The sequence below is a fragment of the Haemorhous mexicanus genome, chromosome 19 (assembly GCF_027477595.1).
Source record: "Haemorhous mexicanus isolate bHaeMex1 chromosome 19, bHaeMex1.pri, whole genome shotgun sequence".
Classification (NCBI taxonomy): domain Eukaryota; kingdom Metazoa; phylum Chordata; class Aves; order Passeriformes; family Fringillidae; genus Haemorhous; species Haemorhous mexicanus.
In genome coordinates this window covers 4,101,828-4,128,803 of record NC_082359.1, presented here as the reverse complement: position 1 = coordinate 4,128,803, position 26,976 = coordinate 4,101,828, and the positions used below count along the sequence as shown (strand labels likewise).

Genomic DNA, 26,976 nt, shown 5'->3' with positions numbered 1-26,976 from the left:
ACGTTTTCTCCTAAAGACGTTTTTAATTGTACTCAGCGCAGTGGCTGAGGGAAATCGCAGAGCTGCACTTGCACCGCCCCAGCTCTTCTTCCCTCCCCACGCGTCCAGTCCTGGCGGGTCAAATCCTGCCTGGAAGGTGAGGATTATTTTCTGTGCTGGTTGGGACCCCACTGTGGGATTCCCAGCCTGCCACTGCGCTGGAGCCGAGGAACTGCATGTTCCATCCCTGCCCCTTCCCAGTTAAATGGGAAGGGAGGTGGAGAGGGGTGGAAGGGCAGTTGTATTTCGAATTCTCTGTCCCAAATGGGTCTCGGTATGGACGAGTTACAGAGCGGTCTCTACGGCCTCCTGCTGCCTTATTCCTCAGCTGTGGCTCCAGGCTCTCCCTTCTTTACGTGTGTCTGGTCGGGTCTGGGCAAACACGGAGGCTACTGGCAGCCTCTGCGGGGGACGGGGACTCGCTGTGCCCTGGAGGGTCTGTGCCCTGCGAAAGGCAAAGTGCAGCGCTGCCCGCGATCCCGCAGCGAGCTGGAAGCGGCCTCGCGGCTGGGGAAGGAAATGATGGGGATGGCGCACGGACGGTCCTGGGGGCTGCGAGGAGATGGAAGCCCCCCGGGAGCCACCCAGGCGGGGTGAGCGGCGTGCGGGGGAGCGGACACGACCCGAGCGGGTCGCGGGTCCCCCGGAGCCGCCCCCTCCCCGGGCTGGGCTCCGCCGCTCCGGGCGCAGCTGCGGCGGGGGCGGTACCGGGGAGGGGACGGCGGCGGGTCCGGCCCCTCTGCCCGCCCCGCCGGCACAAAACGGGAGGCGGGGGCGGCCGGGGCCGCACTCCCCGCAGCGGGCCGGGCTGCGGGCCGGGCCGAGCGGCGCGGGGGATGTAGCGCTCAGCACCGCGGACAGCGGCGGGACCGGCCGGGGGCTGGCCGTGGGTCCCGGGGCCATGGCCGGCGTGCAGCAGGGCGAGAAGCAGCTCTTCGAGAAGTTCTGGAGAGGCACCTTCAAAGCCGTGGCCACGCCGCGACCCGAGAGCATCATCGTGGCCAGCATCACCGCCCGCAAGCCGCTGCCCAGGTAAGGGCTACCGGGGCAAGGGAGGGGGATCTGGGAGATCACGCGTCCTTTTCCACCTCTGATCCCCTTCCCACCATAAGGAGAGTCCTGAGTGTGTCCCCCCGCCACCAGCAGTTCGTTGCTGGAGGAGCCGGGGCACCCTCCCCATGTCTGAGGCTGGCTGAGCCCCCTCTCTGGGCAGGTGCTGTGCTCCAGAGCTGAGCAGGTTTGGGAAACTTTGGTGTCTGGGGGCAGGGTGAGGGTCTGCAAAGCTCTAGCTGAGCTACAGAGAGGGGGCAGTGGTGGGGGGTATCTGCTGGAAAGTGTGACCAGCTCCATCCTCACTGTGCAGAGCCCTGGACTGTGTGTCCTGCTGGTGGCCTTGTCTCTGTGTCACCCCTCCACCTCCAACCCTTAGGAAGGTGAAGCCTGGGGAGGGAAACAGCCCCCTGGGGCTGGACCCTGCCTTGTCACCGAGGGGATGCTGGTATCCCCCAGGGACACACAGTGCAAGCAGCCTGGTCACTGCCATGGACAGGGACAGCTCTGGGATGGTGTCCCCCACGTCCCACAGCCAAGCAGCCTTGACTTCGCTCACCCAGTACCAGTTCTGTCCTCCTGCTCCAGGAAAGTCGATGCCCCCATGTTTGCCAGAGGCTGAGCAAAAGAGAAACCTGTGAAAAGAGATGAGGGGGCTGCAGGTACCCCTTGAACCTCTCCGCCAGGCTGTCACACAGGCAAAGGTCCATGTGGCTTCCTCACAGCCATGCACACTCTCATGTAGACCAGCTTTATTTTGCTGATTGTCTCAGTATTTGTTAATAATATCCTATTTGTGCTGCTTTTATAAACAAAGGACTTTTTTGCTGGCTCTCCTCTCTCTTTGCTCTGTTTTTCCTCTGCTGGGTTCTGCCCAGCTGGTGTGGGGAGCCAGCCAAAGTTTGTGGAGGTGCTGTGTCTGTAGAGGAGAGGGGCTCGGTCTGCAGGAGGCTGGGTGTTGGGGGCTCAGCCTCTCCTAGGGAGGAGAGAGATCCTTTGGAATGAGCCATTTCGGATGCTTCCCGTGCCAGTGGAGGCTGTGAGCCACAGCAGCAGTGGGGATTGGGGGTCCCTTCTGCCTCTTCAGCCCAGCTGCTGAGGGTGAATTTTCCCAATCTCTCTGATTTCCATTAATCTGAGTAGGAAAATGGGAAAAGCAAGGGTTCAGCCTCCAGCTGAGAAGAGCAACTCTTGTTTCCACAGGGAGTGTTTGCAGGGCTTCAGCCTTTGTGGTGGAGAGGAACCTCTGTGTTTTTCTCCATCCCTGCATCGGGTATGGCCGGCACCTGAAGGGCTGAGGGCTGGCTCACACACACACTCCTGCCTGGATGTTCCTGAGTGAGCTTAAATATATTGCAGTTGGAGGTGCAATAAGGCAACAAATTCAGGTTTTGGGGAAATACAGCCAGCCTGGGTGCCAGGAATGATGCCTGACGCTATCTAGCCAGCAGTTTGGATGGTGCAGACATCGTGGTGGGGCTGAGAACTGCGGCTCAGGGTGTTTGCAGATCCATTAAAAAGTTCCCAAACGTGAGCACCTCTCCGTGCTGTTGGTAGTGACAGCTCCGGGGGGAGTGAAAGAGTGCAGGAGCTCTTGGCACAGAGCAAAGCAGCCCCGCCAGCTCGGCTTTGCTGTGGTTTGTGGTGGGCACCAGCAGCTCCAGGTGCTCACGCCGGGCTGTGCTCCGGCCACGCCGCTGCCGGGTCAGTGCAGCCCGGCTCCTTTTGTCCCCTGGCGGCGTGTCCTGCAGGGCCCGGCAATGTTCCCTGCGGTGTGGCAGCGGCACAGAGCGGGGCCAGCCCGGCGGGGCTCGCCCCGGGCTCCGCGGGGCACTCGCTGGGCTCGCCCTGTCCCAGGCACGGAGGGGGCTCTGCCGCTCCAGGGGCTGCCACCAAAGGCTGCGGGGACAGAGATGCTGTGGTTCCCAGCTCTTCTCATCGGTGCTGCCGGCTCGGCTCGCATCCCACGGGGCTCTGCCAGGAGCCCGAGCTGCCGTCTGGGCAGGATCACGCCTCTGAGATGCCAGATCTCACACCCCCGGGGGCTTTGCAGCGGGTCCCCGCTGGGCTGCACAGTGATGTCCCCAAGCTGGCCATAGGCTCGTAGTCCAGCAGTACCCAGAGCCTGCTCCCTATCCGTGGAGAGAACAGACCCAAGGCTTGCAGCAGCTCCTTGTGTAGTGGTCTCTCTGCCTGGCTCCGCTCTGGGTTTGTTTTTCCGGAAGGTTTCGCTGCGCCACTGCTTGGACCAGCCTCTCTTCCCTGACGATACTCCCGACTAATTTAAGAGCAAATGACTGTGGTGCCAGAGAGGAGATGGGGAAACCAGTTAGCCAAATGAAATATTAAGATGACCATCTGGATTCCTGTTTTCTCCCACACTTGACAGCTGGTCCCCTGCAAACACCCTGCCCTGGATCCAGCCCCATGCTTCCCACAGCAGTGGAGATGCTGCCATGGTTTCTAGGCCAGCACTGCTCACCTCCCATCAGTTTTGCTGGCTGGGCCTGTGCCCTTCGTGGAATGTCAAGGGGCTCAGCTGCACCCTGGGGGTCCTGCCAGGGACCTCCCCCCCCACCATTGTCCATAGCCCAAAGCATCCTGCAGGGTGCCCTGAGAATGGCTAAGGGCCCAATCCTGCATCCTTGTGGGGCAGCAGTGGGGTTACCTGCCCAGAAAGTGATGCTTTTTCTTCTTGCCCCATCCCTCACCAGTCCCTTCCTGCTGCTTCTGCAGGTAAAGCATCTTCCATCTGAATTCCCATCAAGCTGTCTTGGAGGTTGGGAGGGTTAAAGCTTTGCTAAACCCAGGGTTCATCCTGGAACAAAACAGTACATTAATACCTTCCCTCCTGCTGGGGCTGGGGAGGGGCATGAAATCCAGCCCCCAGACAGCCTTGTGCCCAGAGCACAGCTCTGCCAAAGTAAATGGATTATTGACCAGTTTGCAGAGTGAAAGGAAAAACTGAGGTGATGGGGAAAGGGGCTTTTCCAATTAACCTTTGCCCACACAGGGCCTGGTGGGGCTCTGCTGTGCAGCTGAGGGTGAGGGACTGCGTGGTGAGGGGAGGCTGCGGCTGACCCAGAGCTTGCCTTTGCAGGGGAATTGCTCCAGCATGTGCAAAATCCCAGTGTGGGATTTGAGGGCGTTTTATGCCCAGTGTGCTGGGGAGGGATGGGGTCAGGGACAGGGACCTGCTTCACCTACCCTGCCCTGAGCTCCTCTGCCAAACCAGGGGGCCCTCAGTCTCTCTCACTGGACCATGAGGATGGGGCTTTGGCTCTGGTGAACTGAAAATGCTTTTAAAAATCTGCTGTGTTAAGGTGCCACCGGCCTCTGGGGATGAGTATGAACACCGTGCTCTGGCCCAGCCCCAGAGCAGTATCCGCTTCCCTCCCTCTGGGCTGGGCTTTTGTCTGCATTTCTTCCCTGGCCGTGACCTCAGGCACAGCGCCGGGCTGGGAGCCCTGTCCCACTTGGAAGCTCGACTTCTCCCAACACTGCTGAGAATTCCACCAGCACCCGTGCCGGGACCTGGGAACATCCCGGCAGGAGGTGCTCCAGGGTGTCCTGGAGCTGGTGGGAGTATGGGGGCTGGTGGGATGATTCTGGGGCTGGTTTAGTTCTCTGCTGCCACACCGCCAGCCACAGTACTGTTGGCATGAGCTGCCCTGTCCACAGAAACTCAGCCAAAATCCACTTTTGGGCACTCCGGGGCTGGGCCTGCGGTTGCTGGTGTCAGCTCCTGGGGCAGCCGGTGATGCCGAGTGAGCGCCGGCAGCGCTGGGGAGAGGAGGCTCCTGCATCCCTCCCTGCCAGATGGTCTAAGTGGGTCACATCAGGGCAGCGCTGGGGATTTGTGCTTTAACCCTTAATCCCCCGGGATGCACCGTGCACGGAGGGGGAGGGATGTGCTGCTGAAGTGGGATTAAGCCATAGTTTGCCATCACGGGTGATCCTGGAGAGGAGTCTGGGTGCTGCTGCCAACGTGCCGGGACAAGGGTGACGTGGTCCTCCCCGCCGCACTGGGACAAGGCAGGAGCAGCCACGGCTCGGCAGTGCCGGAGGTCTCGGTACCCCAGCGAGCGCACAAAGCAGATGCGGCTCTCCTGTGGCCTTTGCAGCGACTTTTGGCCATCCCAACCTCCGGCTTCCTTTGGCGGCCGCGAGTCCCCATCGGGCCGGCAGCCCCTCGGCAGGGAGTGGGGTGTGCTGCCGGGAGGAAGCCCCGCTGGCAGCCCTGCCGTGCCGCTGCCCCCCAGTCCCGTTAATCCTCCCCCTCGCTGGCCGGGCATCTGTTCCGCGGGAAGAGGCGGCGGCGGGGCCGGCCGCGCCAGCCGCCTGGCTGCCATCTGCTGCCTCCATCCAGCGAGCCCGAGTGCTAATGAGCCCGTGGCCCCGGCCCAAGGCGGGGGGAGAGGGGCTTGAAAAGAAAAGCGAGGGGGAAAAGAAAAGCCCCTTCCTCGGAGGGGCTGTCAATAGCGAGGCTTTTGTCTGCCCCTGCCCTCCGGCTCCAGCTGGACGGCGCTGGGAGCAGGGAGAGCTAATTAGGCAGCTCGGAACTGCCGGGGGGCTGGGGGCAGCTGAGTGAGGGGAAGAGCTGGGAACGCCCGCAGGACCCACTCCCTGCTGCTCGCAGAGCCTTCATCATCCTCATCCTCCTCCTTTCCCCCGTCCCTGTCCATCTGCCTCTGCTCTGGACTGGTGCTGGGCGCCGTGGCCCTGCTGGCCTCTCCGCTGGGAAATGCTGTGATTTTGGGGACTGGTAATTTCTCACCTGTAAAAGTCCACTTGAGAGCTTTGCTGAGCTCTGCTTGGGGCCCAAACCATGGGTCCAGCTCCCACACTCACCAGAAAGAGCATGGGCACAACGTGGCCCTTCTGCTGAGAGTGAAGGGCCACAGCAGCTGCTGAGGAAACACAGGACAAGGGTCTCCCTAAAGCTGGGATTTGCTGCTGCCCCAGCTCTGGCCAAGGGGGAGCCTGTGGTGTCCCCGCTGTGCCAGGGAAGCACCGTATCCAATCTCTTTAGATGAGGGATGAAATCAGGTGGAAGTAAGCAAAAGGGAGGACGATTCCACTGGCTGGCTGGAGGATGGTTTTGTAGAAATATTTGATTTCACCCATGATCAAATCCACTGAAGACATTGGCCTGGCTGCCAGGCAGGCCCCTGTCTGTGGATGTTGGGGGTGCTGGGTTTGTGAGGGTAGCACTGGTGGGGTCTGTGCTGACCATGGGGTCCCCTCCCTGCCTCAGCAGCTTCCCAGCACTCATGTGAGGCTCTTTTATGGAGTGTGGAGAACCAGGCCAGGGTGAAATATGACAATTTAGGGTCTTGCAGGGCTGCAGTTCATCCTTGCCTGGCTCAGGTAGCAGCACCAGTTCCAGCCAGTCCCCATCCCTGCTTTCATCCCATCCCTGGAGAGGCAGGAGAGCAGGACACTTGAACCCCATGCACGCGTTCACACCCCTCCCACAAAGTCCTGCTAATGAATATTTAGGGCTGTGAGGCCCTAAATAATAAATAGCAGTGATGACCTTGATGACAGGGATTGCTAAGGAGCTTCTGCCCAGCGCCAGGCCCTGTGGCTGCTCGTGTCTCCTTGCTGTCACCGTCCTGCCCCCATCATCTGGGACAGCCTGTGCTGCTGCAGCTTGACCCCAGAAAGAGCCTCTGTGGTGTGTCAGGGGTCCCTTCTCTCACCAGGTTCCCTGGACTTGGGAGATTTCCCTGGCCTGATTTTTCTCTGCTCAGCCCTATTCTTACCCCTTCCCACATCTCCATGGCTGGTGGCTGTACCTTTCTATACCTCCATTTCTCTATAAGCTGGACTTATCAAATGCACCCCCTGTGTCACTGAAATGAAATCATTTCATGCATGAACACCCTTTCCTTTTCTCTCCTTTTTTTTCCCTTTTTTTTTTTTTTCATTTTCTACCTATGGGCACTGAAACCTCTTCATCACTGCAAAGCCTGACCTGGGCCAGAAAATCCCACCAGTGTTTCAGCTGCAGAAGGTGCCAGGGCTTTTGCCACAGCCCCTGCTCTGCCAGAGCCCCCAGAGGCTCTTTGCTGTTCTGAATCTGGGTCTGCTGTGACCCACAGTTCTTCTCTGTGACCCACACACAGCTCTCACTCCCTTGGGTCCTCCTCTGGCCCCAGATCCCTGGTGGTGCCATCAGCTGGAACACAGGCCTGGGTTTGATGCCTGGATTGGCATTCCCAGCAAAGGGCAGGGCGAAAGGGAGCCAGCTTGTGTTTGCAGCCTTGCTTGATGATTTCCTACGTGTCTGCAAAGGCACATTGGTTGTGATGCCTGAAATCTGGTGGCAGTGGTGGGTCCCAGCAGCACAGCACCCTGGTCAGGGCTTTGGTGTGGATCTGGCACACGCCAGGGGTGAGCGGGCTGGACCATCCCCTCCTGGCAGCGTGGCCAGGCACAGTGCCCACGTCTGTGCCACCATCTCCTGGCAAAGGCCACAGGACCCTCTGCGGGACACCGGGTGCTGCAAAACTGCCTCCTCCACCAGGCACTCGAGCTGAAAGCGCTGACAAACACGGGCAGTTTAAAAATAGCCATTTCTTTCGCACGCGGCGGGAACGCTTTCCCTGCCAACGCAGCAGGGACTGCAGGAAGGGCTTACAAAAAATAATGCAAGTGGCAAAATAAACTCTATTAAAAACTGTGCTGGTGTTTGAGGCGGGCTGAAATGAGTCTCTGGTCTGGAGGCAGCGAGGCTGGGGCTCCACTGATGACCTGTTTAACTCTGCATGTTTAATTTATGTCTCGTCATTAATGGAAGAAGAAGCAGCTGCTGCCCAGCCCCACCTGGGGGCATCTCCTCGTTCACCCCTGGGTGGGCAGAGGGGACACTGTGGGCAGGGTCCTGCTGCCTGTGGGGCTGCTCTTCTCTCTCCTCCCTGGGGCAGGGGAGGCTGTCACTTGCTGGTATGGGCTGTGGGGGTTTTCTGCTTCTGGGTTTCAGGGCTGGGGTCAGGTGCCCGTCTCGCAGCCCACAGGGTGGCTGAAATGCTCTGAGACCCACAGGCAGCAATGAGAAAATGGGTTTGCACTGCCATTAACATCAAATTCCAGCAGGAACTTGATGGCACTTTGGCAATGGGCTGGTTGTATTGGATTTATCTCTGTGCCCACGTGTGTTGGAGGGTGACTGGAACAGAGTGGGGCAGGAGGCTGGGATTTCAGCTACATTACTGTCAGGATGAAGAATTAGCTACTGCCCAGCAAGAGAAATATTTTTGCATTAAGAGAGATTTCACAGTTAAAGAGCTCCTGCTGCATTAATCTGTGGGTCAGCTGGAGCTGCCCTACAATCCCTTGCCCACCAAAGCTGTGCAAGTGTAACACCAATCTGTAAGAGCATGTAAATATAACAGAACTTATTCTCCACAGCTCCATCAGCTGCAGCCAGCAGAGGAGCCCTGCTCTGCCAGGGCATGGACATGGCTGTGGCCCAGAGGGTGCAGGAGGCAGTTTGGGATTTGGGCAGATCTACTCCTGAGGCTGGTGCTTTAACTCAGAGAACTTATTTCCATAAAGCATTTGCCCTCTTCAAGCCTCCCTGCTCTGATCAGAGCCTGGTCAGGATTGTTATGATGGGGACAAGCAAGACAACTGGCTTCAGCACTTCTTTGAAGGGATGGGGTTTTTTTTCTCCAGAAAATTCCAAGACTGGCAACTTACAGAGAATAAAACCCCAAAGCAACAAAACTTGTCATGTGTCACCTGCCCTTCCCTGTGTGTGAGACAGCCTCTGTGGTTATCCCTCACCTCTACTCCATGTCTGCTTTTGTCTGTCCATCAGCCACGCCTTGGCAGGGTTAGAGGGTGATGGTGCAGGGCCAGCAGAGCAGAGGGGCAGGAGGATAATGCCACAGAGAGGGAGGTGCAGGGGGTCTGGGTGGGCACCACCAGTGGAGGAGGAACAAAGGGAGCTGTGGTGTAACCCCTGAAATGGGGAGGTTTGCAGCCTGACCTGCTGGGGAGCAGTGGAACCCACGGGCTGTGGGCCTGGCTGTGCCCTGTGTCTCCTCATCTTGGTCTCCTGGTGACCTCCTCTGGCCCCTGGGAGTCCCTGTGTGGGGCTGAGCTCTGCAGGGCACAGGATGTGTTGGATGCATCTCCCCTAGGATCCCCAGACATCCCCAAATGAAGGGATTCAGTTCTGTCTGGTGGCTGGAGAAGGTGTTGGTGTGGTTTTGAACCAGTCCTTGTGCTCTCCCAAACACTTCCCACATGTGGGTCAGCAGTCAGTGAAGGTGAAGGATGTTCTTCATGTCTTTTGGAGGGGATTTGGATGTTTTGGTGATTCCAGGCTGCCAAGGTCCCTGTCTGTATCCCTGCCTTCACTGTGAATGAGGAGCATCTCTGCACCTGCAGGGCCAGAGCCAAAGGCACAACGCTGGCAGCACGTGCCAGTGGAAGTTTTAGCTCCTGCTCTGTGCTGTCTTGTGGCAGTAGTTACTCCCCCATTGCCTCAGGAGTTCACCACAAGTGCTTTTTTCTACCCAGAGCCCCAATTTCCTCGTCCCCCCAAGAGGGCTCAGATGCCCAAGGGCCCTGTGCCCAGGAGCTGTGCCATGGGGATGGGTGGGTTAACTTTGCAGTGGAGGCTCATGGTCCAAAGTGCTGGCTGCCTGCTCTCTGGGCTGTGAATGCCACCCAGGGCACATCCATCCCTGAGTAATGGAAACTAAAAAGCAGGATCCTGAGGACCTGTGGCTCCCCTACCCCTCCCCACTGCTGGCTGCCACAGCCAGCCCTCAGCCTGTGTTGCTGCCAGGTTTGTCCTGCATGGGGCAGAGGACAGAAGTCTCATCTTGCCTGCCCGTGATGGAAGAGCAGGCAGTGGAGCCCCTGGCACACAGCCTGTGCCCTGCCTGCAGAGCTGGCACTGGGACTCAGCCAGTGCCCTGCTCCCCCTGCTCACCCTCCCCAGCACTTTGGTATTGATTCGACCTGAACTCCCTTTAATGTGCTGTGATTTCTTTCAATTAGGCTTTGAGCGAGGTCTCTGCCACGTTCAATAGAACTGGACCAGTGCCTGGACTAGCACAGCCAGAGGGAGATGCTTGCAGATGCTTCCCCATCCCCAGCAAGAGCATCCCCCCATGCCCTATTTTCCCCATGTCCCATGAGGATAATCCCAGTGCTTAAAGGTTGCTCCTTGTCCCCTCTGCATTTCCTGGCCCTTTGCATCCACTGGACTGGTGGCTTTGCCAAAGGGCAGATTCAGGGTGCTTCCTGCTGTCTGCAGGAGCAGCCCCACTGCAAACAGGAGCTGAAGCAAGCCTGAGCACTCCTCATCTTCACATGCCCAGCAAAGCTTTCCCCTGTCTCCTTGGTGGCTGTCATCTCCTTAGGGCTGCACTCAGCCCGGTCAGGGCTTGGTGTCACATTGTTTGTGGCAAGCTGATGGGCAGGGTGCTTGTTTCCAGAGATTGTGTGGAGCAGAAATCCCTGCCCTTCATCTCCAGCTGCAATTACCGAAGCCAAGTCGATGCAGTTGATGGTAATAGGATGGTAACACTGTCTGAATTTGTATTTAATGCTGATTCCAAGGGTCTATAATCTTCATCAGCACCACATGACTTTTTATAGAACAGAAAAATGTGAGAGCGGTTAATGAGCTGTAATTCTGGAGAGCTTCTGCCTTGATTGGGACTAATTATTTTCTTTATAAAAATAATTAACCATCCACACAACCTATAGAGTGAAAGGCATGTGGCATTAATTAAACCATGCAGTATTTTCCCTGCACCTTTATCTCCCATTTCCCAGCACATCCCAAACACGCGGTCAGACACTGCAGAAAGCCAGGCTGGGCACAAGCTGGCATTGTGTGAGGGCTTGTGCTGGGCACAAAGGGCAGGCCCTGGGTGAGGGGGCTGCCTCCAGATCCCAAATCCACAGCCTCTTGGCCCTGCATGTACTGTGGAAGCCCTCATTGGGGTAGGGGAGGCTGGCTTGGGGGGTAAGGTGATGGTGCTCACACGTGGGCTGTCTCTGAGGGTACAGAGGAGATACTGGGGGTGCCAGTGGGGCAGCCAGGGGGACCCTGGCAGGGCACAGGGCTCTGTGCTGTGTGCTAGCATTTGCTGTGGGGAATGAGGATATCCCAAAATTGAGGTGGTAGCTTTGTACAGGCCAAACCTTTGTTCTCCAGCCCTCTGGGATCCCAGGATGAGTCCCAGGTGAATGTGCCCCAGCACCGGGGCTGTGCGTGCTTAGACACACACTTACATAATACATAATTGTTAACAAAACTAATTCCCCTATTTTCCTGGAGGTATTCTGAGAACTAATGAATATATTTGCATAATCTTGATTTTGTTTATGAATAATTCTGGATTATCCAAATGTGAATAACACCAGGGCTTTGCCACTCTAGATTGCCTTTCAGCTGAGGATAGCAAAGCATTTTACAAATATTAGTTCAGCCTCACAAATCCCAGCGAGCAATAAAATTATTATTACACCCAATTAAAGATGGATGGGATGGAAACTGAAATTCTGATTCTCTGCAGCCCGTCCTGGCAGGGTCTGCCAGGGGGACTCACCTGCCTCTTCCAAATCTTCCCCCTAGGAAGCCGCAAGCCAAAAAATATCCCATTTTTTTCTTTTTTGGGATTTAAAACAGTGGCCACAGTTGCAGTGTGGTGTGGATGGTTGGGGACCTGAGAGCAGACAGGAGGTTTCTTTCTGGCTCTGACTCCCACACAGCACTGAGCACCCCACAGCCCTGTGTGTGGCAGGGATGGCACAGCTATACCAGCCTTTTCTACCTTGGAGCACAGTGGGAGGAGAAAAGGCCCTGTCTTCCCTTCCAGAAACTCTCCTTTACTCAAAACCTCCTCACCAGTCCTTCCTGGGCAGCCAGCCTGACCACTGAGGTGTTTCCCACAGGACCAGGGGGTGTTACAGGGAAAGAGGATTGGAGTCAAACCAAACACTCCCACCCATGAAGCTGCAGTTCAGGAGTTTCCCAGCTGAGCTGTCACTGCACACACATGGAGGCAAAGGCCCTTTTTGGCCATAAAAAACCCCTGTCAGTAAGTGAGGGTGGGAGTTTAAAGTCCACTTTCCACATCCCCTGCTGGGCTGGGATCATTGCAGGCTCACTGCTCAGCAGCAGAAATCTCTTGGTTAATTCCTTTCCACGGGAGGTAATTTCTGCCCACGCTTCTCTGTGTGGGGACATCTGCTCTTCACGGTGTCATGGAGCCCTCCCAGCCCCAGGGTGGCCCTGGCAGTGCAGTCCTGTACATCACAGGGGGCTGGATGTTCAGGAGACCAGTCCCAAAGAGAAGGGTGGCCAGGGAACCCCCCTCACCAGACCCTCCCCAGATGGGGTCCCCCTGGCTGGGGACACCCATTTGGCACCCAAGTTGGAGACATCCATTTGGCTGCACTCCTGACTCTGTCCTGGGGGATTTGAGCATTTTTTAACGTTGGAGTCATTTCAACCTGAGCCCTTGGGAATCACTGTACTGTAGTCACAGGCTACTGAGCACCATGCCTGTGTACTGGCACATGGGGTGGCTCAGGGGCTGGTTTATGAGCAGCATCTGGTTACCTGGGTGTCCCTGTCCCCAGCCTGGGTGGATGGATGGGGCAGCAGAGAGACTGAGCCAGGCATTTCCAGGGCAGCTCTGCAGGCAGGTGGCAGCTGCATGAACAGGTTGTGTTCTTGGAGTTACCTGAGTGCTGGGACCTCCAGTGTGTTCTCCCCTTCTCCAGTGACAATTCAAAGGAAGAAAATTAAGGGAGAGGAGGAAGAACTTCATATGAGTGGCAAAGAAAGCATTGCTGTTCCAAGTGGATCTTCTCCAGCCACCTCCTTGCTGCTTCCAAAGTGCCTAATTACTAATTTATTTTTAAAGTGATCTCTCAGTACTCCCAGGAGCTTTGGGTAACTGTGTGCTTACCATTCCCTATTTGATTAAAATTTAATGAGTTGTTATTGGCAAATTCACTATTTCACTGCTGTTTGCCATGCCAAATAGCATGGGGTTTGGACAATGGGGGGAGCAGGCACATCTGATGGTCCCAGGAGCAGAGGCTGGCACTGTGCAGCCCCTTGGGTGTGAAGGTGCTCTCCAGCCTGATCATATTGCAGGTAGTGCCAAAGCACTTCTTTTCTAGGGCATCCATGAGTTCTTTTTTTTTTTTTGTTAAACCCTTCCTAAAGCATTAAGCATCATCCTCAGCTTCTGGCTCGCCGTGCTGTGTTGAGAAGTGCCCAACCACAGCCTCTGGGCTCCCTCCCAGTGCCTTGGTCCTGACCTTTGCCCAGCTTGGTTTTGCCCTGTGCTGCTTGTGGGCAAGTGTTTCATGGGAAATGTGAGCTCAGATCCAGACTTTTCCTAATCCGAAGCTCTGCAAGGGCTGTTCCAGGTTGCCTCCATGCCTGGCTGTCAGCTCACCCCTGCTGCAGGCTGCCTGGGGGTGATGGCAAGGAAAGAAGCCGGGAGCGCTGTTTGGGGCCGGCTGAGAGGAGAGTGGCTGTGGGGTTATGGTGTGATTTAGCATAAGCTCTCAGCCCTAGGCCTCTGGGTCACCCAGGAGCCTGGTGTCCCCCAAAACATGGATCAGGGACGTGCCAGACCACTGTGCCATGGGGCAGCCTGTCAGCACTTCTGTCTGCATTTGCGGGCACCTGAAACAACCAAAGCTCCTCTCGTCATATTTCCTGATGGAGGAGAAAACTGGCTGCTGTACAGACATGGGAACCCGCAGGGTGTTTGTCTAAGGAGGAGGATTTGAGGACAGGAAAGGCACAGGATTGTCCCCCTGAGAGCGAGCCTGGCCCGGCAGTGTGCAGGTGCTGACGGGCAGGAAGCTCCGCAGGGACCTCCGAGCCGGCAGCGTGGGAGGCACAAGATGCCGCAGAAACCGTTCGAGATGGGGCAGCAGTCCAGGTTTTCTTTAGAAACAATGTGACCATGTGCCATATTCCTCAGGTTTCTCGCTGTTGTCGCTGGCAGGCAGTCAGCAGAGCCATCCCGAGTCGCTGACAGCGAGGGAAAGGGACACGGAGCCCTGCAAGGTGCTCGGGAAGGAAAGGGGACAGGGGATGGGGCTCCTGGTGCCCCTGGGGAGGAGGGGACCGAGCCGTGGAGAGCAGGGAGAGGCTGTGCTCCCCCTCCTGCCTGAGCCTGCCTAGGAAGGCGATTCACGGAATGGCTTTCCCCCGTGGAGCTTTCCCTCTGCAGGGATTGTCCATCCCCTGCTGCACAGCGGGAGCCGCCGCCGCTGCCAGCTGGTGCCCGGGACAGAGCCCTCCCCGTGGGCTGCCACCTCACAGCATCCCCCGGAGCATCTGGCACTGATCCTGCGCCGCCAGCGGGGCCTCCTCCAGCAGGGAAGCTCCTCTGTTCTGATCCAACCATGCATAGTAAATCAACTGCTGGAAAAGAAAGAGCCAAGCTGCTTTTTTGGCCCGGGATGTGCTGAGAGCGGTCGTTAAACCTTTCTGGAGTGCAAGAAGGAAAAGGAGGCAAATCCAGGCTTGTGCCAGGACACAGGGTTCCCAGGAGCAGGAGGGGGAGGAGAGTCACAACTGGCAAAAAATCTTATGAAAAATGTATAGTACAGAATTGTGTTTCTCTTGTGCGTTTGAACTGCCTCAAGAAACCCACGTGTCTTTCTGCAGCTGGTGCCTCTGCTGAAACACAGAAAAAAATAGCAGGGAGAAGATTAAAATTGAACTGGCTTGGAGTCTGTGTAATCAAGGAAAATATCTCGGTGATTTGCTATTATAATTTTCAATAACAAACTGCAGGGCTCCTGCTGCACTAATAATAACGGGTTGAATGAGGTGGGCAAAGAACCTGCCTTGGGTGTTTGTGTGTGTGTGTGTGTGCTTGTGGGAAGCACTCACAATATTCCTCATCTCCTAATTTTGAAGAGGTATTTTTAGTGCCTATTTCAAAGAGCTTTACATAAACACATCTGCTGGAGTTTTTGCTGGGAAATGTCTTTACAACAGTCTTTTCTGTCCCCTCCCTCTCGGGGGACAAGGGAATGGTCGGACCATTTTCTTTTTCAATCAGATAAGCAAAGCTGGAGAGCAAGAGAGAAAAATCACAGGCTCATTTTGCTGGTGCCAAAAAGCTTCTCAGCCCAAAGGGTGGATTTTAGAAACACTTTGAGCAGCTCAGATCACCCTCACTAGAGCCCAGGGCAGAAGCACACGTGACGTGGCTGTGGCAGACAGTGCAGGGATGTGGGAGAGTGGGGATCCTGACCCACCACTGCCCTCTCTTGCACAGCCAAAACCTCCAGGTGAGGAAAGGAGAGGAAGGATGGGATATTCTCTAACCTGTCCATGCACTTTTTGCATGTTACTCAGGAGACATAGCAAGAACATCCCTGGTTTCAAGCAGCTGCAGGCACAGGAGTTTCTCCAGCCTCCCCTCAGGATGCCATATCCTGATGTTCCCAATTCCAGGCATGGTGTCCATCCTTCATCATTCAATGCCAGTGAAACATTCACAGCTTTTAGGCTCATCAGAGATGTTTTAGCTTTTTTTCTTTTGGGGGTTTGGTTGGCTGAAGCTGCTCCTGCCTTTTCACTGAGGGGTGTAGAGATGTTGGGAACATGAAGCCAGCTAGGGCTGAAGCAGGGAATGTAGTAAAGTTTCTGTGTTGGCTATCCCAAATCCTCTGACCTTGGAAGTGCTGCCAGTGCAGGTCTGCCAAGTGCACTCAGTGCCCAGGGCCTCTGAAGTGCTTGTGCATCCAGCACCCAACCCAGCTGCATGTGCAAAGGAAAATAAAGGATAAAAAAATCCCCAAAAACTGCTTCGTTAGCATGGTCCAGCTCCAGTTTGCTTACACTGCTGTTTGCAGGGCAGCTGGGAAGGACACAGGGGCTGCACAAGGCCACCGATGGCTGGAACTGCTGGGGTCCATCCTGTGGAGGTGAGGGACAACAGAGTTGAGTGGGGAGATGGTCTGGTGCTGTGGTCTGGCAGCCGAAAGGTCACAGGGAGAAATTTTCCTGCTTTTGTCTCCTCTTGAGACAAGTTACTGTGGGGAAGGGCTGATTGATGGAAGCTTTGTGACAGGAGACTGATGCAGGCCCAGGGGAGCTGGGCTGGGACACGGGAGCCTGTGGGCAGGGGAGGGCAGTGCCTGGGATGGCAGCACCCAGAGAATGTCAAGTGCACAGCAAAGCCCCCTGACTGCTGTCACTGCATGGGTGTCACTGGGCTCAGCTCCCCGAGCAGCGTGTGTCACCAAGTGCCACATGTCATGGCCTGATGAGATGGCATTTGGCTGTGGCAGGCAGCATGGCAGCCCAGGATGGAGGGGTGGGCATGGTTTGGGAGTTTGCTCCCTGAGGCAGCAAACTCTTTGCGCCTTTGTCCCATCCTCTGTGGGCAGTGCCAGGGCAAGGACAGTCATTAACTGGTCTCCATGGTGTCCCCACACACTGGGGGTGACATCCCTTCCCCAGGCAAGGGACGCAGAGTGGGCTGGCCTCAGGGCACTGCCAGCAGCAAAGAGCCACCCATCCCTTCTCCTCCGTGTGGCCATGGTGGTTTATGGTGGTTTCATCCACCTTCAAATAAGGAATGTTTGGGTTCCTTTCCTGCATCACTTGTATTGGGGTAGGCAATAGATCATGACCCTCTGCTGCCAACACATTCTGTTAGAGAGGGAATACATGTGAGAGCCCAAATCTGACACCACAGTGCAGGTGGGCAAGCTGGGCTGTGAGAGGCTTGTGCTGGTGGAGAGTTGAGGGCACTGTGTGCCTGCTGCTTCTCTTCCAGCCCTGCAGCATTGGCAAAATTTGCCATGAGCCCAAAAGACCCCTCCTGGACCAGAGACTGCTGGGATGGGAAGGGACAGGATGAGCCAGCTGTGGTGGGTGAGTGCACAGGGCATGTTCTGCACTGAGTGGGTGGCAGGCAGCCCACAGGTGCCCTAGTATGGGGGGGGGGGGTCCCATCAGGAGCAGCTGTGTTGCTTCTGGACAGGTCTGATGGACAGGCTGGGTTTCTGCACAGGAGAAAGAAAGGGAAAAGAAACATGAGTGCAAGTGATTGAATTGCCAAGTGGAAATGGAGAAGCTTGGAGGGCAGGTGGGATGGTGGGCAGCTGCCTTGTCCTGGTCTGACTGCCTGTGGCCAGGAGTGAGTGCATCCCTAGGGACAAACACAGTGGGGAGAGAGGCTGTGTGCCTCACTAGGAGTGCAGGAGTAGTGCTGCCCCCCAGCAGGGCACCCCTCCTGCCTCCTCTTCCTCCTGCCTCCTCTGGCACACCCCCTGGAGCTGAGTGAGTCCCGTGCTCCCAGCAGCATCCTGCTGAGCATCCCCGCTGCTCTCCCTGGGCCAGCTCCAGCAAAAACACCCACAGAGGCTTCTTCTTTTCTGCTGCAGGCACAAACAGCAGGGAAGGTGTGATAATCCCTCCTTTGAGGCCACAGAGATCATTCACACCAAACTGCATCACTTTTATATCAGTCATGAAAGACACGAAAGACAATAAGAAAAGAAAATGTTTATATATATATATATTCAATCAATGTCTATGGAGCTCCACGCCAGGGGATTACCAGCCAGTTTAAAGCATTAGTGACTCTCAGCATCCATCAGAGGAGAACATTTGGTTGAATGGAAGCCAGCCTGTGATGGAATTGGAGAATAATTATTTCCATCAATAATTACTTCCAAGCCCAGAAGAAATGGCTCCTGGCACGTTGCAGGACAGGAGTCCTTGATTGCCTCGAGGCCATTATGTTTTGACCCCAGGACCTGGAAATCCCATTAGAGGCTGGGTGACAAGGATGTTTCCTGCTGTGCTCAGGTCCTGGCAGTGGTGTTCCAGCCTGCTGCCAGCCTGGGGAGGATCCCTCCTGCCTCTGCTGCTGGAGTGCATCCAGCTCAGACTTTGCACAGGTCATTAATTTGGGACGTTTTTAATGGATCCTAATGATTGAGCCTCAGAAGGCTGTTCTTAAAAGGGGTTTGGGAAAGGCCACAAGCCAATTAGCTGGCACACAGAAAATGATTAACCATGTAGCTTCCTGTGTGGTTAAAAATAATGGAGATGTTGGGAAGCGACTGGGGAATTTATGACAGACTTTTTAAAGCAGGAGGGATTATCCACCTCCTGCATGTTCTGGGCCAGAAACATTTCACCCAGCTTCCCCCCACTGATCCCTGTCCCTTTTATTTATTTGTGCATACCCTTAAATGTTAAGGCATTACAAAACAGGCTCCAAGGAGGAGCTGGCTATTAGAGAAGGTGGATGCTTGTAGAGAGAGAAAAAAGAGGTGGGAAGAGAGGGGTGACCCTTCTGCAGGAGTTCCTGTGCCAACTCCAACCCCAAGGAGTGTTATTCATGGCTGGGGCAGGCAGCAGGATGTTCCCTGGGGCATGCAAGGCTCTGGCCATGCCTAATTGGAGCTTTTTTAACGTGCCATGGCTCTTTAACCACCCTCTTGCCCCCACTTAATGCCCAGATGTGCAGCACACACCTGGCCCTGGCCCTTGTTCCTGTCTCCACAGCTCATGTGTGATGGCTGTGGTGATCTCTGCAGCCAAAGCACCTGTCACTGTGGCTGCAGGGCTGGCAGGGGGACATCCCAGCCTCCTCCTGCTCTGCTGGGATCCACATGGCCTGAGGGCTCCAGGGTGTTGCTCCCCAAGGAGAGGAGGGAGGCCTGGTGACCGACACAGCCACAGGATTTTGCTGAGCTGGCCCTAAAGTGGCACCCACAGCCCAGTGCTGGGATCGGCTTTAAAATGGTAATGGGAAGAAATGGGGACACTCTTAGTGCCAGCTGAGCCCAGCCTACCCTGGGTATCACCCCACAGCCTGGCTGGGCCTGGACATGCCCAAGTTTGCTTTATCTGTTCCATAATGCTCTGGATGACACTAAACCCCATCGTTTTCAGCACCCCTGCTGGGGATGGTTTATGGCTTTTCATTAATCTTTTCGTTCTTTGAAATAAATATCTGCAGGGCCTAGAAACCTATTTAGTTTCCTCCTGAGTGTCTGCACGCAGACTTGTTTGGGTTTGTTTTCTCCATTCAGAGGCTTCTTTTCTCCATTTCAGCTTGCACAAGCCCCATTGTTTCTTAGAAACCACTCCCTCCATGCTTTCCCTGCCTTTGCTCTGCTCCTTGCCAGCTCCCAGGGCTCTTGCCGGCACTGACCTGGCCCGGGTGGTTCCCGTTAACTCTGCTGGGCTGTCCCAGGTTCTCAAGGTGGAGCTGTCAGCAGGACCAGGTGTGTTCACAAGCCCAGCATCTTATTTGTAGGAAGTTTGCTGCCAGTTAAGGTGTTTTTTGAGGCATTAGCAGGTTTGGAAAACTACATTTCAAATGGGAAAGGGTTTTGGGTTTTTTTTTCTTATCAGAGTGCAAAATCTGTGCTGTCTCTGCAGAGCTGGTGATCTAAACCCCACAATGAAGGCAAAGATGTCCTGACTGGCTCCTGATTTTTGCTCCCACTGGATTGGATCTGGCCCTGTGCTGTCCAGCTGCTCCTTGGCTGCACGATGCTCGTGGCATCTCTGCCTGAACAATGAGCACAGCATGCCTGGGCTGGGGTGCAGCTTGGCTTGGGAACGGGGCATTCCAGAGCCCTGCGGGAGCACTGAGAGCAGCCTGCAGCTCTCCTTCGCAGCTGCACAGCTCCGGCCTGCGAAAGGGAAAGGAGATTCCCCAGCTGAAGGGACAGCTCCTGATGGCTCTTTGTCACCTCTTGCCCCGGCAGTGGGACGCTCGGCTGCCTGCCGTACCCTGCGGAGGACAGACGGCCCGAGAAGCTGAGCAGCTGCGTGGTCAGGGAGCCCGCCAGCACCAATGGCTGTGCCAAGGGAAGGGACAGACGGGACCATGCCCACCGCAGGTCACGCAGGTACGAGCCAGGGCTGTCAGCAGGGCCGCCCTGGGACACGGGGGTGGCAGGGGAGGTGTCCGTGGGTGTTTACTCAGCCCCTCTGTGGTCTGTGAGAGCTGGGGGTGGCTTCAATGGCTCTGTGTGTGCGCACAGAAAATGCGTGCAATCGCATGAAGTCCCTGTGTGAGTTTGCAGGGGCAAACCTGCAGTTCGTTTCTACTCCAGGGCTTGCTCCTACAGCCTCCTTCAGAGCCTTCCAAGACCTGCCAGCACTCCTCTGCCTACCAGGTCTGCTGGGAATCGCCCTCAGCAATTCCCCTCTCCCCAGGCTAGATCAGCTCAGCAGCGCTGCCTTCATTAGGACACGGCCTCGTTATCAGCTTGTCGTTAGTCCCTGACCACTTGAGAGGAGAAAAATGAATGAAACGTTGTAAATGAAGCAGCTGGGGTCTCTGAGCCCTGCCTGCTCAGCCGTCTCTGGGATTAAAGCCTCTCCGTTCAGTTAGAGATGCTGGAAAGAAAGAGCAAGAAAGCACATTTCATATCTTCAGATTTCAGGCCAACCAGAACAATAATCTAAAGCACACTTTTAATTAGACTTTGATTGTTATCACGGAGGAACAATTGAAGTCAGATCAGTGCATGGGAGAAAGCTGCCACATCAAAGACAAAAGACTTTATCTGGGGAGCGGAGAAGGGCTCTGCAGAAAGCGCCTGGGGCTGCAGGCTCTGATGTTGCTCCCTGCTCTCCCGTGGCTGTGGCAGTGCCCAGCCGTGTCCCTGGGTGTCTTTGGGCAGGTGTTCGAGCTCAGTGACAATGAGGCATCCTGGAAAATGCATCATTTCTGTCTGCATTGAGGTGGAAGGGCCACCAAGGTGTGCCACATCCTTCTCACGGTGCTGCTGCTGATCCGTGAGATCCTTGGGAGGAGCAGTGAGGAGGAGGATGTGGGTGCTCCATGGGGCCATGCTGTGCTTGCACGCTGGATTTACTGCACCAGAAGCACTCATTATTCACAGCTCACAACTGAAGCATTAGCCTGCAGTTTCATTTTGTAGAGCTTTTATTTTTTTTTTCCCAAAGTGTATGAAAAGCACTAAGCAATTGAGTTTTTATGATAGTGTAATTTCAGTGGTAATTCAAGCCCTGGATGATCAAGTGTTGAGGGGTGGTGGAGTCTGAGTGTCCCCCCCAAAGTGTCGTTTGCTCTGCATTAGTACTTTCATTAGCAATAATGTTTGTTCTTGCTGCAGAAAACTGCTCAATTTTTAGCCTTTTAGCTTTGTAGTGAAGATCTCACAGCATTCTCCAGCCATGGGGCTGCTTCCACCCGTTCCTTGCTCCTGGCTATTCCCAGGGGCAGGATGAGAAGTGGGGAAACTGAGGCACAAACCCAGCACCCTCAGTGATTTTTCAGAGGCACTGGGGAGTGTGCTGTGCCCCCACAAACCTTGGTCCTGGATCCATTTGGGGATTCAGAGGGACCTGTGGATCTGTTTGGAGATGCACATGGCTGATTGGGGCTGATTTAGGGATGCCACCAGCTGCCTCTGTCTTTACAAGCATTTGCTTTAGTTAATGAGTAGCCACAGAGTATCTGTCATTTTTTTCAGCCCAGTGCTCTGAATTAATTAACCACGGTATTTGCTTTTCATTGAAACATAACACGATTCAGCATCATATGTTTAAAGAAGAAATTAATTTGCAGGAGGGTTTATTTTCAAGGTTTAACAACTGTATAAGAGATGCATATCTCCTTCAATTACCATAGTGTCTCAATAAATATATATATATTTCTAATCAATTGCTACTTAACACGTGTCAAGTCTTTATTATAGTTAGATGCATCTGGTTGCAATAATTACTGTATGCAAATTAAATGCCAATTAATTATTTAAAGCATATTTACAAAGAGCAACAAAACCTATAAATCTGTTTTGGAGTCGTTAACCTCAGCAAACATGTTTTAAATAATCAGCATTGCTGTGGTGGAGCTGTCTTGTTATATCTCTATTAGACAGTTCGTTTAAACTGTGACTAAATAATTTGTTAGAGGGTAATGAGGCAACACCCTCACCCTTGGCCCACCATGAACACTGACCTGGCTGCCCCATGTCCCTGAGGTGGTGATGCCAGAGTCCCACGTGAGCCCATTCAGGGTTCATTTTTATTATTTTTAATGTTATTGGGTCTTGTTCCCCATCCTCAGCCCTTCGTGTGATGGGGAGCGGCCGCTGCCGGCTCGGGGGAAGAAGAAGAAAAAGAAATCTGGCCGCAAGAAGAGAAGGAGGTGAGGGAGCCATGGCGGCGTGAGGGGCCAGGCAGGGCAGCCCTTGGCTGGGTGTGAGGGAGCCGTGGTGGTGTGAGGGATGGGCAGGACAGATCTTGGCTGGGTATGAGGGAAGAATGTCATGAGGGAACCATGGTGGTGTGAGGGGACAGGTGGGACAGCCCTTGGCTGGGTGTGAGGGGAGAGGGGCATGAGGGAGCCATGGCGGCGTGAGGGGACTGAAAGGGCAGCCCCTGGCTGGGTGTGACAGGAGGGGGTCATGAGAGAGCCATGGCGACGTGAGGGGACTGAAAGGGCAGCCCCTGGCTGGGTGTGAGGGGAGAGGGGCATGAGGGAGCCATGGCAGTGTGAGGGGACTGAAAGGGCAGCCCCTGGCTGGGTGTGACAGGAGGGGGTCATGAGGGAGCCATGGCGGCGTGAGGGGACAGGTGGGACAGCCCTTGGCTGGGTGTGAGGGGAGAGGGGCATGAGGGAGCCATGGCGGCGTGAGGGGACTGAAAGGGCAGCCCTTGGCTGGGTGTGAGGGGAGAGGGGCATGAGGGAGCCATGGCAGTGTGAGGGGACAGGTGGGACAGCCCTTGGCTGGGTGTGAGGGGAGAGGGGCATGAGGGAGCCATGGCGGCGTGAGGGGACAGGTGGGACAGCCCCTGGCTGGGTGTGACAGAGCCATGCCGGGTGTGAGGGGACAGGCAGGGCAGCCCTTGGCTGAGTGTGAAGGGAGAGCATCATGAGAGAGTCATGGCACCATGAGGGGACTGAAAGGGCAGCCCCTGGCTGGGTGTGAGGGGAGAGGGTCATGAGGGAGCCATGGTGGTGTGAGGGGCCAAGCAGGGCAGCCCTTGGCTGGGTGTGAGGCGAAAAGGGTCAGTGAAGGATGTGAGGGTGGCCATGGCGGTGTGTGGGACAGGAGGGGATGGCAGCTCTCAGCTGGGTGTGAGGGAAAAGGGTCAGTGTAGACGGAGGAGTGAGGGCCTGGGGGTTCCACAGCCCAGGGAGGTGCCCCCATCTTCTCGCCCTCCCCTCAGGGCAGCAGAGCTGGGTTGAGGCTCCTCCCTGGGCCCATCCCTGGGCTCATCCTGCTCCTACCAGGAGCCCCAGCCACTTTCCACGCTGGAGATGCCACTGGTGGTGGGGTGAGTGTTGGGGTGCCCAGCATGGCTGTGAGCAGCCCTGTGGTCCCTAATGCCCCTCTGCCCCCCGCAGGTCTCCCTCCTACAGCCCTTCACCTGTGAAGAAGAAGAAGAAGAAAAGCTCCAAGAAGCGAAAAAGAAACAGGTATTTTTTTTCCTTGAAGATGTAATTCCCGGCTGGCAATGGCTGTTGGGGGTTTGGAGAAGGGGTGAAGGCACTGCTGCCCAGGCAGGTGCTGGTCCCAGTGGGCTGAGAGGTATGAGGCTCTGAGCACTGCCAAGGGGAGGCATAGCCCGAGTCCCTCTGGGCTGGGAGGGCATGGAATGGGGTGTCCACCAGTGCAAACAGAGAAAGGGGAACTGTTGGGGTGTGGGGACACCGAGGGGGACAAGCCAAATCACTGAGAGGTCTGTGGAGCCTCAGCCTGCTGTCCTTGCTCTTCTATTCACGTGTGTCCATCCTCTGGAATGCCAGTGGGATCAGTGCCCAGGGCTTGTGCTGGTCCCCATCCCTTCCTCCCCAGCCCTCCCCAGCCTACAGAGAGTGTCAGGACCAGAAACAGGTTCAGACCAACTCCCCACACCCATCCCAATCTCTTCTCCCAGCCCCAGTGACTGTTTCCACCTTCCCCTTCTGAAGTCCATTTTTAATTCAAAGAGCATGATTAAATTTTAAAATTGCAAATATTTCACTGTTTTCTCTCAGCTGCTAAACCAATATTTGATGAGAACAGTGGATTCCATCTCCCTTAGAAGGTTCATGTGTTTATAATATATTGAACCAAAGAGAGAAGCTACCAAAAGTGAATAACAGGGTGAAAAGGTGAAAAGTTGAGCTTGAATTTCCAAAGAGCAAGGGAGAAGGAGAAACATATGGGAACTTCTTTAAAAGACTTCCTTCCCAAGGAGGAATTCTTATGCTCTTTTGTGGATGCCATCTCCTGGTGGAAGTGCTGGGTCAGAGACTCTGACTTAGAACCTTTGGTAGCCATTTATGCCCCTGCAAGCCAAGGATGAGCTGGAGCTGGTCCCATAAGACAGCATGAAATGAACCATTCAGGATTAGTGACCAGTGGAGGTTGTTTCCAGACTCCTGGTAGCATTTCAGCTACACAGCCCAAGTGGCTGTGCCAGACTCACAGCCCCTCCAGGCAGGAATTCAGGCCGTGTGTTCTGCAGGGTGTTGTGCTCCAGGCTGAGAGGAGAGACAGTGGGGTGTGCAGTGCACTGGGGCCAGGCCTTGCTGCAGGGATGTGTCCTCCATGCCACCAGGGTGTTCTGTATGAGAGAGGTGTCTCCTGTGCCATCCCAGGGGTGCTGCAGGAGGTAAGACAGGGCCACAATGCTGGTTTGGCTGTGAGACTGCTCTGGAGTTACACAGAGAGGATTTTTCCCTTGACTGCTATTTGGTCTTTCATACAGAAAACCAGGGAATGGACCCACCTCTACATGCAATGCAAAACTGGAGGCAGTAGCAGAGAAAAAGGACCCACCAGAGATAGGGGATGTATCTGATCTCTCTAAAGACTTCTCCTGAGGACCATGTTCTCAGTTACTTGTAGGGTGTGCTGGTCCCTTCTGCCACACCAGCATTTCTCAGCTGCTCCCTCACCAGCTGGCTAAAGGAGAGGCAGGACCATTCTGCTGCATGAGGTCTTTTCCTAGTGCTCAGTCTGAGCCTAAACACATTGTCTTGGACTCAAATTTCCAATTTTGAGAGACCCTATATTCAATGTACATATTTGTGTCTTGCAGGTTGTCGTCAAAGAAGAGAAGGCACAGGTAAGAGTTGAGCAAGTGTGGGTGGTCCCTTAGAAATAAGAGTTTAATGGTCTCTTCAAGGTTGATGTTCATTGACTGGGGGCAGAACACATTTCTTCTGTGTTTCCTTGTGAAATCCCCTTGGGTCCCCCCATTCCATGTGGGTCTGCTGACTCCCCAGGTGTGGACTGGAAGAGCTCTTCTGATTCCAGTATGTGTGTATACATTATCAAGAAGTACTAATTTTCTCTATGGAAAAAGGCAAAGTCACCAGGTTGGCTGATCCCTTTGAGGGTTTTGGCCAAGCCCATGAAGCAGATTTGTCAGCAGGCACTCAGACCCCCTGTGCTGTGACAACCATGAACCCCTTTCATTTCTACTGCATGCTCTTGGGCAACTGAGCTGTAACATTGATTGTGTGTGATTGTGCAGCTTTTTATCAGAACAGAAATCTCCAAATTAATTAGCCATTTCTTATTTAGTTCTTCAAGCCCCAAAAGTAAGAGAAAGGAAGAAAGAAAACACAAAAAACAGTAAGTAGTGGTTCATGGAGTTCTCTGCCCTGCCTGCACAGTGTGGGGCTAGGAAGTGCTTGATGTGGTGGGGCCCCTGGAGCTAACACCTGCGGCACAACTCTGAGCATTTCTCAGGAGCATTTTGAAGCTAAAACCAGCAATTCTGGTTTTGCTGGAATGGAAGAGGGCTTGTAGAGGCTGGAGAGCTTTCCTCTGCCTTTCTTTTGTGACACCTCTTTCTGTACTTTGTGTATCTTGCACGGATGTGCACAGTCTTGTTCACACAGTCCAGAGAGAAGGCTCCAGCTTTTCTGGTGGGGGAAGCGTGAGAGGCTGAACACTGACCTGCCAACAGGTCAGGTTGGCACACCCTTACTGGGGAGGGCCTCAGCAACTCCTGGTTTGCTGCTCTAGGTGGTTGCCTTAGGACCTACCCATGAGGTACAATACAGCCAAGGATCTGAATGGGGTCAAGGGGAAGAGAAGGGATTGCTTGGAGGGAATGGAGTTTGCAAAAATCTGCTGTTGAGGTTCAGCCCTGGAGTGTTAGCAGAGCACAAGCCTTGTCCTGTGGGACACATAATCGAGGGGCATGGTATAAAATGGGGTTCCTCATGAAGGAAGGACTGTTGCTCAGGACTGTAAGCTGCCTCTGTTTTTCCCTTCATTCTCTGTCTTCTGGGAACTGGAACTTGTGACTTCTGACCTGCTTTCAGAGCAAGGTAACAGTCCTGGGGCTGAACCTTGGCACTGACCCCCTGGTCAGCTTTGCTGGGCCTTGGGATACTGCCTGCACAGGCCATCTCCATTGCATGCAGAGAGCCAGTCTCCTTTTCACTAAGATTTCTGCACATTAAGTGGCACAGTTTCAGCTCAGTTTCCCCTCAGACTGGGGAGGCTGCCCTGCACCTAGAAACCTTGGTGGTAAAAGAGAGGCTTCCGAGGTTATCTGTAAAAGGAGGCATCTCCCCAGCCTAACACAGCAGTACCCTAACAGTGCAGTTAAAGCTGAGATCCATGTCCTGCTGGTGTGCCCTGACCTCAGGGAACCAGAGCTGCTGGAATTGCTCTTGGGGGATAAACCAGACAAGGCATTTTAGCTTCATTTTTCTGCTGGCAAATCAGAGCTCAGCCACTCCCAGTTTCTGCAAATCTTTTGCTCCCAGGCGTGGATCAGATGGATCCCATGAGGATTTTTGTATAATCACACTGCTTTGACTTATCTTTGCATCGAGCAACTGGTTATCTAAATCACACAGGACCAGCTTTCCTTTCTGCAGGAAGGGAAGACAAATTGGAGGG

At 54.9% G+C, this 26,976-nt stretch overlaps 1 protein-coding gene across 1 annotated transcript in view; it reads left to right on the top strand.

The window, feature by feature from the left end:
* The first annotated feature begins 940 nt into the window (after positions 1-940).
* The window catches only part of SRRM4 (serine/arginine repetitive matrix 4), a 41,527-nt gene continuing 15,491 nt past the window's right edge, over positions 941-26,976 (top strand). Inside the window, exons 1-6 of the mRNA XM_059863617.1 lie at positions 941-1,071; positions 19,852-19,995; positions 22,188-22,268; positions 23,472-23,543; positions 25,154-25,180; positions 25,642-25,692. Of these exons, the coding sequence (XP_059719600.1) occupies positions 941-1,071; positions 19,852-19,995; positions 22,188-22,268; positions 23,472-23,543; positions 25,154-25,180; positions 25,642-25,692 (506 nt within the window). The remainder of the gene's footprint in view (positions 1,072-19,851; positions 19,996-22,187; positions 22,269-23,471; positions 23,544-25,153; positions 25,181-25,641; positions 25,693-26,976) is intronic.